The sequence below is a fragment of the Crassostrea angulata genome, chromosome 2 (genome assembly GCF_025612915.1).
Source record: "Crassostrea angulata isolate pt1a10 chromosome 2, ASM2561291v2, whole genome shotgun sequence".
Taxonomy (NCBI): Eukaryota; Metazoa; Mollusca; class Bivalvia; order Ostreida; family Ostreidae; genus Magallana; species Magallana angulata.
The window spans coordinates 12,945,684-12,959,041 of NC_069112.1; the positions used below are offsets into that span (position 1 = coordinate 12,945,684).

The 13,358-nt window shown below is 34.8% G+C and overlaps 2 protein-coding genes across 2 annotated transcripts; one reads left to right on the top strand and one right to left on the bottom strand.

The window, feature by feature from the left end:
- The first annotated feature begins 203 nt into the window (after positions 1 to 203).
- LOC128173913 (uncharacterized) lies at positions 204 to 2,927 on the top strand. Its single transcript, XM_052839580.1, has 3 exons — positions 204 to 419; positions 2,581 to 2,791; positions 2,885 to 2,927. The coding sequence occupies exons 1-3, from the start codon at positions 251 to 253 to the stop codon at positions 2,925 to 2,927; spliced, it is 423 nt and encodes a 140-aa protein (XP_052695540.1). The 5' UTR covers positions 204 to 250.
- A 525-nt stretch (positions 2,928 to 3,452) lies between these two features.
- Positions 3,453 to 4,699, bottom strand: LOC128173914 (putative nuclease HARBI1). Its single transcript, XM_052839581.1, has 4 exons — positions 4,687 to 4,699; positions 4,269 to 4,448; positions 3,746 to 4,069; positions 3,453 to 3,610 (listed from the first exon to the last, which is right to left on the bottom strand). The coding sequence occupies exons 1-4, from the start codon at positions 4,697 to 4,699 to the stop codon at positions 3,453 to 3,455; spliced, it is 675 nt and encodes a 224-aa protein (XP_052695541.1).
- Positions 4,700 to 13,358: the final 8,659 nt, after the last annotated feature.

Sequence of the window (13,358 nt, forward strand, 5' to 3'; positions counted from 1 at the left end):
TCTAGCAAGATGACAGACGCCGACGTCCAAACAAACTTAAGTAGAAACATGGGGGGGGGGGGGATTTTGACACTAGCGAAATACAGCTACTGACTTGGTTGAAAAAAATATCGACACAATTAACAGCAAGTTTACGAATACGAACACTAACGAAAAGAAGAAGAAAGTATGGGAAAATATCACGTCACAGGTTAATGCTTTAGGAATTTCAAATCGATCGATTAAAGAAATAAAAACAAAGTGGACAAATATGCACCAGACTGCAAAAAAAGAATTCAGTAGCCACAAACTGTCCCAGAGAAAGACGGGTGGTGGCCCTTGCGCCAAACCACTATCGGTAGTGAGTGAGAAGATCGTTGATCTCTACAAAGACTCGCCTACATTTAATGGGTTGTCTGGGTTTGAAACGCAGTCCACTGGTAAGTAAAACCAGACTCATTATTGAAATAAAATTTAAATGAATATTGTTTTTCTTTTTCCAAGCGCATTAACAAAGTCGTAACTACCACTATATAGATAACGTTATTGTATTTTGTGTATATATATGTGTATCTCATTAAAGCAGTAAAATTAAGCAGCTATGGATGGTATTTTCATCACTAACAATACAGTACATGTAACTGCGTAAACACATACATTCTTAATTACTATAAATGAAAATGACTCAAATATCATACATCAGATTTTTGTTTGATATCATTGAATTCAAATGAAAAACGAGTTTTCTCCCTTTGTTTAAAATTTGTTTACAGCAGTAGACGCCACAATGATATAGTTCCATGTCACCTGTATGTTGAATGATAATCACTTACCCCGTCAAAATCATTTAAGTATCCTCCACAAGTCACTGTGTATCCTTATTCAACCATTAATATCCATTCATTCAATAATCAATCCACATCCGATCCGAACATGTTGAACTACATTCATTCATGCAATCACAAAATGACGTCACGTATGACAGTGCCACCTTGTGTTTAAAAGTAATTGTGGTGGATATCAAGGAGCGGATTTTAACAAGATTTTAATGAAATATAAACATATGAAAGAAGGTGTTGCAAAACAATGGGACTATTCCCTAACGTGATAAGCGCCTTTAAATATCCGTATCGCTTGAGAGTCGCATCTAAATATAGACACATTACGTAGACGACTATATTTGCATAGCGGGTATGTTCCCTACGGAGGCAAAATAAACAAACATTTTACGCGCATTTCTATCGAACACGGCAGCCACCAAATACAGTTAGAAAGATAACCATATACATGTTTTCTGTATTCAAATGTTAACATATCTCAATTTGATATCTACTGTCCAGAGTGTTTAAAATAGCATTCTTGAGATACATGAATAAATCTTATTCTGGCTCTTCAAAACCGTCAAAGTTGTAATTATAATCATCCTACATGTATGTTTTTATAGCATCTAAATAAACGCTAAGTCTAGTAAAAAAAAAGTACAAATTTTCCAAACAAATTTTCAGTAATCTATTGCTTCATCGCCGATTCAAACTTTCTAAACTGATGATTTTGTTTGCTTTAAACAACCTGTGAATGTATAACTTTGAAATCAGCATATCCGTTTATTTCATAAAAAGGGTGAAAAATCAACTTTCTACATTGATGCATACTAAGTACAAATGCACATTGTTTTAAAATCTTTTGTTCAGAAGAAAATGTTTTTCAAGTTTATAACGCGGAAGATAAGCAGGCATGCAAAATATTACATTAACAAGAGTTTAAATAACTTAATTCTGACATTCTTAAATTATCTCTACACATTACCTTTCCATGCGATTAAAAGAAATAAAATTTAAAAATAAATTCCAACTTTTTCGGGATTCGAACCCAGTCAAAAATATAAGACACAGTTTTAATCTATCCTAACTGCGTTACCACTCGACTATCCTAGATATGACTGAAGTAGGGAAAATTTAATACGTAGTTTTTAGATTTCAAAGGTATTCATGATTTTTTCCAAAAGTCAGATTAATTAAAAATATGCCTCGTTGAAACAAAAATCGGAAATGGCAGTTTTCAAGAAATTGTCTTACTCCAAACGTTTAGATTAAATTAACTTTGTTTCAAGGAGGCATTTTTTCACAATAATGAGGATTCCCCTTTCATATAGCGTGAAATCTGCCACATTTGTCTGTGTAACCATTTTCAAATTTATTTCATGGTCTTAAATAAGTTAGTTCAAACTTTCCAAATAAAATTCTACACTGCTTTATGTACAACGTTGCATGAAAAAAAGATTTACATCGAATTCTGTAACTTTGATTTTTCTATTTTGTCTGCAACTCCTTTAGGGAAAATTAGCATAGGAATTGCAACACATTCTTTAAGAGCAAATGGGTTAAATAACCCATGGCCGAAATTTTTGAAATGAGAAAAAAAAAATCATTTGATGCATTCAGGTTAAGTTAGTAAAAGTGCTTTTCTATTTAGTTTAAAAGACATTTTTAGCCTTAAATTTAGTTGTAGTTTTGAACCTCATTATGATGTATTTTTTTTTAAATATGCAAAAAACAACAACCATTTGAAAAAACAATAATAATAAATTCATTAACATTACAGACGAAAGCAACATAGAGGTGATTGACTCCCCCACTACTGTGTCAATTTTGACGGAATTGCTGATTCCAAGTGTTCAAGAAAGTGGAGACCAGGTCACCGAAGAAATTTGTGAGCAGGCGCAAAACGACGAGAGTCTTACCACTACCGAAGCAACAGAAAAACCTACTTCAAGTACAGTCACAACTGCGACGACTTGTATGGAGTCAAGCATGTAATTATAATAATTTTCGACATTATACTTTGTCTCCATCTACATGATTTTGTGTATACACTTTTCAAAAATAAACATTTATATGCATTATAGGTCAAGAAATGTAGGAAATAGTGGTCGGCGTAAGAGGATTTGACCTGAAGATGTGACACAAATGCAGTACGCCGTATTGGTAGAGCAACAACGGAAACTACGGGAACAAACGACGTTCTACATGCTTATGAACAAGAAGCTACGACAAGAGTTGTAAATGCCTTCCGAGGACTAGTAAACGAAATAAAAATGATCAACAATTAATAAACTAATATAAAAATAGAAAGTGTCTTTATATTTTTTTTCTTTTTGTTCATATTATTGTGATTAAAAAAAACCCTCTTGGTAATTGTTTAAAATTTTGATCAAAAAATAATTCTCTGATTGTTAGAAAAACACAACAATGTAAAAGATTATTCTGACATTTAATTTCATAAATAAGAACTTAGATCTGCTAACTGCTGTGCTCCATATAATTTTACCGACCGATGTAACCCGCATATTGACACAATTTCGATATTTATAAATCATATAAATACCCATACAATATACGAAAAAATCGGAATAACTTTGGGTAGCATTCAAACTTCACACACCCATCTACAGCAAAAGGGGAAAATGTGGTTTCTTAAAAATAATGCAATGTGATATAATTTCTGATGTTCTTCCCATCTTCGGGTCCATTGTACTGTCCTTGGATATCCCCATCGATGTCCACGTCTTGGCCGTCATCTACAACTGGTTCCCGAAATAGAATAGCCAGGTTATGAAGTACTGCGCACGCTCCTACAAGTACACAAAAGATACGTTCATTCTATCTATACTTAAAAACTTGAAAATGCAGATCAATTTGGGAAATACAAATTAACTTGTTCCCAAGTCCATCAATACATGTACATTGCCTTTAGAGTTGTACGGTACCTATGACTGTACAGACTCTCTCCGGTGTCATCCGAATTTCAGCATGGAGAACTTGAAATCGTCTCTTCCACCAACCAAAGGCACGTTCTATAGTTACCCTGGTTCTTGAGTGGGCCGAGTTAAACCGTTCATGGGCCGGAGTCGATGGTCTTAGATACGGAGTCATTAGGTAAGGTTTACACGCGTAGCCGCTGTCACCAAGAACAACCCCGTCGTTAATCGAGTGAAAATTCTCCTCAATTGTTTGTCGAATGCCTGACATACGAAATACATGACTGTCATGTGTACTTCCGGGCCATCTAGCAACAATGTTGGTGAATCTGCCTACAAAAGAAAATACACTTTCAAGAAAGTTAAATGTCATGCAAAGTAAAAATGATGAACGTAGATTTCAATATCTCTCTCTCTCTCTCTCTCTCTCTCTCTCTCTCTCTCTCTCTCTCTCTCTCTCTCTCACACACACACACACACACACACACACACACACACACACACACACACACACACACACACCCACACCCACCTGTATAATCACAGATGGCTTGTACATTTATTGAGTGGAAGCCTTTTCTGTTTACAAATGCAGGTTCATTTTGAGATGGCGCTTGAATTCGTACGTGGGTGCCATCTATGCACCCTATAACACCAGGGAAGCCAGCTAGTTTGTAGAATTCGCTTTTGATGATGGGAAGTTCGTCATCAGCTATATATTTCGAAAAAGGAGCATACCTCCGAATATCATAAAAATACCATGAAAGCAATCAGAGCCGCCATAAACAGGCATTTATCCGACATCGGTCGAAATATAGACATTATAAACGATAAAGCATTCAAAACTGCAAATAAAAGTTTGACCGGTCTCCTGAAGCATAGAGTGGTCACTGGAACTTCTCGCCCTACAACTCATTCACAAATCAGATTTACAGAAAATTTCTGCTTACCTGGAGAGTGCATATTCTTCTCCAGTCAATCTGCGACTTGCAATGTGGTACATCATCGCGATACATTTTGTGTCTCGTGGTCTTGAATTCCATCATCAGCTTCGGGTAGATTCCTTCGATTTCAAAGTTGACGAAGAAGGCTTCGGGCTTTATTTGATTTGACCACGCCCCGACCGAAATTATCACCTCATAATACTCAAAGAATGATTCCTTATTCCTTATATAAATAATAAGGAATCATTCTTTGAATATTATGAGGTGATAATTTCGGTCAGGGTGTGATTAAACTCTAATAATTCGGTGTCACTTTTTTTTGCAAAAAAAATCAAAGTGTAAACAAAATCAAAGCGTAAATTGATAAAGACAAGTAGGAATATTTGAAAAAAAATGCACAGTTCCACTTTTTGTGTGACAAGTTAAATCAATATTCTTCAGTATCAGCTAAAAAATTTCTAGGATCCGCCACCAAAATGACGACATATGTGACGTAATCAAGTTAAACAAATGGGAGCTAGCCCTTATTGTTGCTTGACAGAGGCCATTGACAAACAGTATATGCAGAGGCTTATGGTAAAGTAAGTCTTATTTGTCAGTGGTGTGCCTGTAACTCTGTAGAGAGAGCTTGTGATCTCTTCGTTTTGGGGCCGATGATTGGGTCAATCATATCCTCAATTTGCTTTATGGATTCCTTACTGAAGCGATATCTCCTCCGAATTTCCTCGTCACACATATTGTCAATAGAAAAACGTTCGCGAAAAATTCTGTCGGCTCTTCTTCGCCCTAATTGATGAAACATCACGTTGGCCGCCATTGTTACTTAGCGTTATTAAGCGTTAATGAAGCCCTATTGGCATCATTAAAATGTGAAAATTTAATGAAGTTTTAATGAACCGATTCGTTCATTAAAACTTTGATACAACGGAAATTAATGACTCAATAAATATATGGAGTTTAATAATGCTTTAATAAACAATTAAATATTGATACAACCGGATCATGTTTGCTAATAACCAATTTAATTCTATTAAAGCACAAATAAATCGAGTCCACATTTAAATTTTAAAAAAAAATCCTTCCCCGTGTCATTGGGCTCATATGGCCGGTGAATATCGCCCGTTTCTCTGGTTTTAAGCGGATAAGAGTCATTACCTCCAACTGGATGGGACGCCAGACCATCGTAGGTTAACTCCCAGTATAAGCCGTTAAACGGTTTCAGCTGGGTGGACTGAGACAATGTAGATAAAGTGCCTTGTTTAGGGGCACAACGCACAACATGAACGGACCACAGCGGGGTTTGAACCAGCTATCTTTCGGGAAATTTGCCTTACGCCTATGACCACTGAGCCTTGTGCTCCATATTATATGATAATATGCTGCAGAGTATTTCATTTATTATTATAAACAAACGTTACATCTCTATACATAGTTGTACATATGCAAACTCGGGTTTTCTTGTCATTTCTCCTAGATGCGTCGTTGTTGTATTTTTCTACTTCTATTTCTTATTAAGAAACATCCATTGTTCAAGCATCACACTATTATAGGTCGGATACCAGAAAAGCTGAAAGATGTAAAAATTTAAAACAAACAACAGCAACAAAAACAACAACAAAACTTACAAAGCTAGTCATACAGGTAGAGAAAATTGACAACAAAATAAAATTGGCGGAGGTTAATTTCATAAATTAGAGATTTAACGGGAAAAAAATCCAGAACTTTAATAGTGTAATGCAATTAGAACATTTCTATGGGGAAAATGATTGGTTATGAATTTGGCAATAAAATAAAAGTGATTTTTTCCTTAGTTTCTTTGAGTAAAACCTGTCTTTTCAGACACCAGAAAAGTCTTCCATTAACCAACGCTTAATAACGCTAAGTAACAATGGCGGCCAACGTGATGTTTCATCAATTAGGGCGAAGAAGAGCCGACAGAATTTTTCGCGAACGTTTTTCTATTGACAATATGTGTGACGAGGAAATTCGGAGGAGATATCGCTTCAGTAAGGAATCCATAAAGCAAATTGAGGATATGATTGACCCAATCGACAATGTGACAAACACCATTGACACACAAACACTGTACTCAACGTTTACGCTGTTTGCACAAAACATTGAAGGTTAGTTGAGAATAGTCTCAAGCCATTTACAAGAGCGGGATAACACCAGCAGAATATAGACCACAGGAGATGAGAATAGAAGGGGCATCAAAAACGCTCCTCGATCTATACATGTACGACACGCAAAGACAGCGGTGACGTATGCAACTAAACTCGTTGCAATGTGGGCAATGACTAAACGGCATGTTTTGTCACTAGTCCTCCATTCCACCCCAAGTCCCATGCATCTTGAAAATTCATCTTTTTCATCGCAAACAGTATAAAAATCGCGCTTATAATCATAACGATTTTGAAAAAAGCAGAACTCAGTACAACTTTCCAAGCACTGGCATTATCAGGGGGTGTATTGTTTCCGTCTGGTGTAATGTTCTTTATTCCAGTCATGTTACTACTAGAGCTTGAGTGAAAGGTATGATAGCTTATAGTCGACGACGAACCTTGCATCAAGGGTTCCGACGAATCAGAGCCGTCGTGATTGATTGATCCTGACTAAAATACAACAACAACGCCAACCAAAGCCCATGCTTCACTTCTCGATTCCTTAATGTAAATAAATATTATCAATCCTGAACCTGCGAGCATGATGATTATCGACAAAAATGATAAGGGTCGAAAAACTCTATTTCCTTTAATGGTGTAGAATATTATTGGAATGATGAACCCGAATTGCATTGCGCTTACACCTGCAAATGGCCCCATCCAGTTATGTTCCAGAGCGATCTCAAAAGAGAGATTATGTATGGTGTCAATAGTGGGACAAAACACATACAATACGTCTGGTAATTGAGAACTGTAGCATCCTTTTCAGCCTTCAAGCCGTTAACAAGACCAAACAGAGTAAGTTTGCTCATAACAAGGTTTGCTAAGAAGATCCCAGCAAATATTAAGGTAATGACCCATTTAAGAAAAACAGCTATCTTCGAAGGTCTCTGATTTGATGTACTCCGATCTTTAAATTCTTGCTTCACAGTCAAATAAGAGAGATCCTGCTGTTGATCCTCAGTTTAAGATTCCACCCCTGGCGTTGCCATTCTGTTCTTTTTTCATGCAACACAACCCGTTTACATACTGAAAAAATGAATTATCAAATTAAGGATAAAACAAATCATGGAATGGAATAAAAATATGAAACAATTGCGTTGTATTAGTTAGGCTTCTTCTGATATTGCTCATTTGTTAATATGCACTAAAAACCTCTTATGCTGTTTAAAAAAAATGATTTTGCCAATGGGAAATAGATTTAGCTCAAATGATATCAATTAAGATTTCCTCATGATCCCGTCACCACGTTAACTACCATCTTTGTAAACAAATGAATCTTTACTTAGAGGAAAATATATCTTTTAAAAAAAAATGACATTGCTCTATCATAAAAAAAAAGTTTATAAAAGTTCTTTTTGCGAGCGTTTATCTTATCAATTATTATGAATGTCTGAATAAAGGTTCAGCAGGTACAAATTGTTACATAACAGTTGTATCTATCACACATCTTATCTGTATATGTCTGGTTTTGTGAATTCCTGTTATCTTAAACTATATTTTAGCTTTGTCCAATGAAACTTAATGATTTATTAACAGACAACTGACTGGATTCTGACCAAGACCAATGTCCCACAAACACAGATGATTTCATATACGGAATTTTAAATCAAATCTGTGATTATTGATATTTGAACCATATAATCGATAAAATGGAAGTCAGATTGCGTCATTGATATGTTTTCCATTATTTTTATCATTTGACCACCACAATGGCTGCTGACGTAACCAATTGTTTTATGCAAACATGTATGTTTGCTTAAATACCGATAATGTAAGATAAATTTGAATGGTAACTATAAAATATTGTATACAATTTTCCTGGAATATCAGTTAATAAAAGATAGCTAGCTTTCTTTAAGCAAATTTTTTTCAAAGGGACTATCATCTTCAGACAATCCTTTAAAAATGTGTCTTCTGATATGGGTGTATTTTATTTTGAAGCGTATTTTGATTGTACGAAAGAAGGATACAGGATATAATGACATATGTGAAAAACGGGAAAAACTTAAAACCGCTACGCATTTGCTAAACATGTTTTCTTTTTTGTTTCAAATTCAATCAATGACAAAGCAAATATTGTTACCGGTAACGACACATTTATTCAGTATTTGAAACCAGAAAAAAATAAAAGTGCTAAAGTACTGACATGAAATAATTTTATCGATTAATATATATTCAAAAATAAACGATATGTACTTTCGCACGGTAAGTAGTTTCTCAGCTGAGTTTGAATAATTATGCACATTTTTTTCTTATATGAATTTTTGAGCTTTTCTGAGGATGATATCGAGCTATAGACGAAGTAATATTAATGATAAAAATGACGCCATCAAACTACGATGCAGTAAGTATCATTATTCGAAATATTTTTAAAAATTGAATTCAATTGTAGCCATTTTTTACAAACACATATTAATAATGTTTATTTTGCCTTTGATTCCAAACGCTATGGCTGTTGAAATGGCACTTTAATAATACATCTTATTGAACTCTTGCGTAAAAAAACATGCAAACACAAAAATACCTTAATTAATCGTGCCGTTTAAAATCTGACTATTTTCAAAGCATTTATAAATAAGTTTCCTTGCAAAGCAATGCTTCTAGATACATTACATTGAATTTATCGACAATTTTCAAAAACTGAGTCTTGTCAGCAGTAATGATTTGTGCTTGGGTCCAAACACTATTTCACTTTCGTTTTGCCAGAGTAACTGCAAGGTGAGATAATTATAATCAACTACTAAAAACTGTAAACAAAGTTTGGTTATCAGAACACGGCAAAAGGCCTGTAGTTGCCAAATAAACAAACACAAGAACAAAGAAATTTTATTTAAGGCGTCGCCGATCGGTTTTACCAGAAAAGCTCAAGAAATTATATAAACGACACCCAGTGTCAGGATTTTGGCATGTTCTCATACTTCATAGTAATCCGCCAACACATGAACCCAAGCTTGTGAAGTACTTTTTGAAGTCGGAGAAGGTTACCGTTTTGCCACAACCTCTCCAGATCTAGCCACCTGCGACTTTTTTTTCTTTTTTGCAGTTGTATCTGGTCTCGACAATCCCTTGGCTCGGTCATCATTCAGTTCATCAGCGGTCAACATATATCAACGTCCCGTGAAGCATTTCAGAAATGGATTCAAAGATTGAAATCATGAATATCAAACCGCGGAGAAAACTTTGAAGGGATGTAATGTTTATTTGATTTGAATGCTTTTTGAGATATCTTACAATACACATTACAAATCAAACAACCCTTGTATCCATATATTCATCCTAAATGATACATTGATGATATATATAACGGTTGCTTGAATATATAGTACATGGCCCCAAAAAAATAAGCATTAATAAATCCTACATTTACCTTATGTGCGTCAGTATGGATATACGCCTATAAATATATGTATTTATTTCTTAGACGTGTAGTTTTATACTTTAACATATGTTATCCACTTCTAACGATAAGATGTATCTATGACCAATGAAATTAATTATATTTTTTAAAGATACCCAACAACTGATAACAACGAGGAAGTGAATTGAAACTATTGAGCTTTTCAATACCTCCAAAGTACATTTTTTTGGCGGCAAATTGCTGTTATAATGAATAAATGAAAATAGCATTCACATCCACATCACGCTCTTTTGTTTAACAACACCAACAGAATGATATAAATATTTTTTATTCAGCTTGTTAGTATTTTTATTGAAAATCATTATAACTTTCATCTGGTTCGCGTAGATTTCATTACCCCCGCAGGGGCGGATACAGGATTTGTAGTTGGGGGGGGGGGGCGTGGATAAAACTATTGAGACAGGGGGTCTGGGGCCCGCCTTGAGGCCCCCCGTGGGTCCAGGGCAAAGCCCTGGTGGGGGCGAAGATCCCGGAAGCTCCTGGGTTTTCGTGTATTTTGAAGGTAAAACCAGGTTCAAAATAGTGGTATTTTTTTAGTTATGTACGCTTAACACAAAAGCCTATAGCATGTATATAACAATTTAACACATATTGTTACTTATACCTAATACATGTATTAGATTAAAAACAAAATATTTTAGGCATTTATGAACTCCCAAAATTAACCAGGTTATCAAAGTTACAACATTCTAATAACGTTACGGTAACCCCCTATTAGCTGTTAGAAATATCTGATGCATCAAATCTTCAATATTCTTATATTGAAATAATCTATTTACCTAGAAGAAATTTCAAAAAATATACAGTTATTCGGAAACTTCTGCTTGCATCGCATTAGGGAAATAACAGCGCAGTCGCCCCAAGTTCAGGGTCCTTGTGAATTTGATGCAGCCACCATAATGGAAAGACCAACACTGCTTGTCTTAAACACAGTTTAATTGGTTTGTAATCAGAACCTGTGAACATGCATTAGGATCAGATGTTTATAGATGTTTATAGAGCAGCAGAATTACAGTCAGCATAACACAGCTAGTGTATCAATGAGGTGTAACATTGAGTCAGACATAATTATAAATAAAGTGAAACACAAAATGCTAACTTTTCTATGTAAAATTTATCAAATCATCTAGAGTAATGCATACTTTGAAAATTTTAGGGGGGGGGGGGCGTGCGCACTCCACGCCCCCCCCCCTCTTAAATCCGCCAGTGCCCCGGTTCTTTTATGTGCAATAATATGTTCACTATAAAAGGACATTTAACAACGAACTCGATAAAGTGCTTATCGCAAAAACTTACTGGCTATAAAACATAAAAAAATGTTATACATTTTAAAACTGTCCCAGGCAACCAATTCGTGTTTCATGCCCTATACGTGTTATGGTAATACAAGTATATATAGGATCTCTCATTATTTGCGATTGTATATGATTTTTATCCAACATGTTGTGTGATTGCTATCCTCGAGCCTTGGCGAGGGGATATAAATCATATACCATCGCAAAGCATTAGAAATTCTTGTTAGAAGTTTTTCAACATATTTTGTTATCTCAATTTTTTTTTTGAAAAAAAAAAGTAATTGTGAGCCGCACAACACATTACTGCAAGACACCAACGACTTTACGCAAGGAAAAGAAGTGTCTTGAAGTTTTACACATGAACATTTCATATCGAACAATTTTTTATGAATTCATGAAATATAAACAAAACAAATCAACATTTTTAAAGCCATATACGCTGTTATTTATTTGATTTTTTAAGAAATACTGAATAAGTGCTAGAATGGTATAATTCTACAAAATATACAACTTGTTATACTGTTTTAAAAGATTTTTAAGGCCTGTGTACAAAGACAAACTTTTCTAATTAGCGTGGAGATATGCAGGTGACCTGGGTTCAACAAATCGGAGATTGAATAGCGCATGCTCAGTGGAGACAAATATGTTGGAAAAGCGAGGCAGAAAATCGGATATGCTAACGGACTCTGCACGAAAGCGGCACAAAAAAGAGGCAAACGCTAAATTGAATAAAAACAAATTCTACATTGGTGACCAATTTGACAGAGGAACGGACTTCCGAAAAAAAAAATTGACGATAAAATCCAACATCGAACTGGCCAAGATTCTGTTAGAAGGTAAGTCCAAGTGCTGTGCATTTCTAAATATCGTGATTTTGGAAGATCTTTAGACTAATACTTAATTATTTACTTTTTCATTCTACGTTAATCAACCTCCTAAACCTACTTAATGTTTAATTATGACGTCACGTGGCGTAAGAACACACAGTGTAATATTAAAAATTTAACCTATGAGTGATATCCACCGTTTATTCAGATAAACATGTGATAAATTATATTTATAAATACAAATATCAATTCCGTCAACAAATTGTCTTATATATATATATATATATATATATATATATATATATATATATATATATATATATATATATATGTTTTCCCTTGGACTGAAATGTCACATTTTCATTGATTTAAACATAGCATGTGATTGCCTCATATATCCCTATATTTATTCTGTGAGAAATAATATTAGGCAATATGGCCGTCATTGGTCGACGCTTCGCTCACTCATTTCGACATTTCATAGTATTTCATACATAAACTGCATGCCGTAAGTTCTTAAAGTATTTGAAGTAGTTGCCCTTTGAAATTCTTTAAAATTAGAGTAGTTGCCCTTAGAATATTGACGTCACATTGTTTTGTCTGGAGTAGAACAAAATGGCAGCGTCGAAATTTGCTCAAATCTCTGCAGAGGAAGGGAGAAAACATTTAAAATTGAATACCAACAAAACATTGTAAGTAAACATGGGTGAAGCAAAGATTTTGAAAGAGTATTTGCAAGGTGAGATTGAACATTTTGAAGAGTTTAAATGAGTTAAATTGGACGAGATGTAAGGCATCTTATACATGGGTTTGCGTAGATCACCGCTATTTGTGAATAAATATGTCGCTTGATAGTCCTGGAGAAAACAAAACACTTATCAGGTTAGTTACTGACTCACTACGGAAATATATTGGGTTGATCAATCTCATAGACAGCTCAGCTTCGCCTCGCCATCTATGAGATTGATCAACA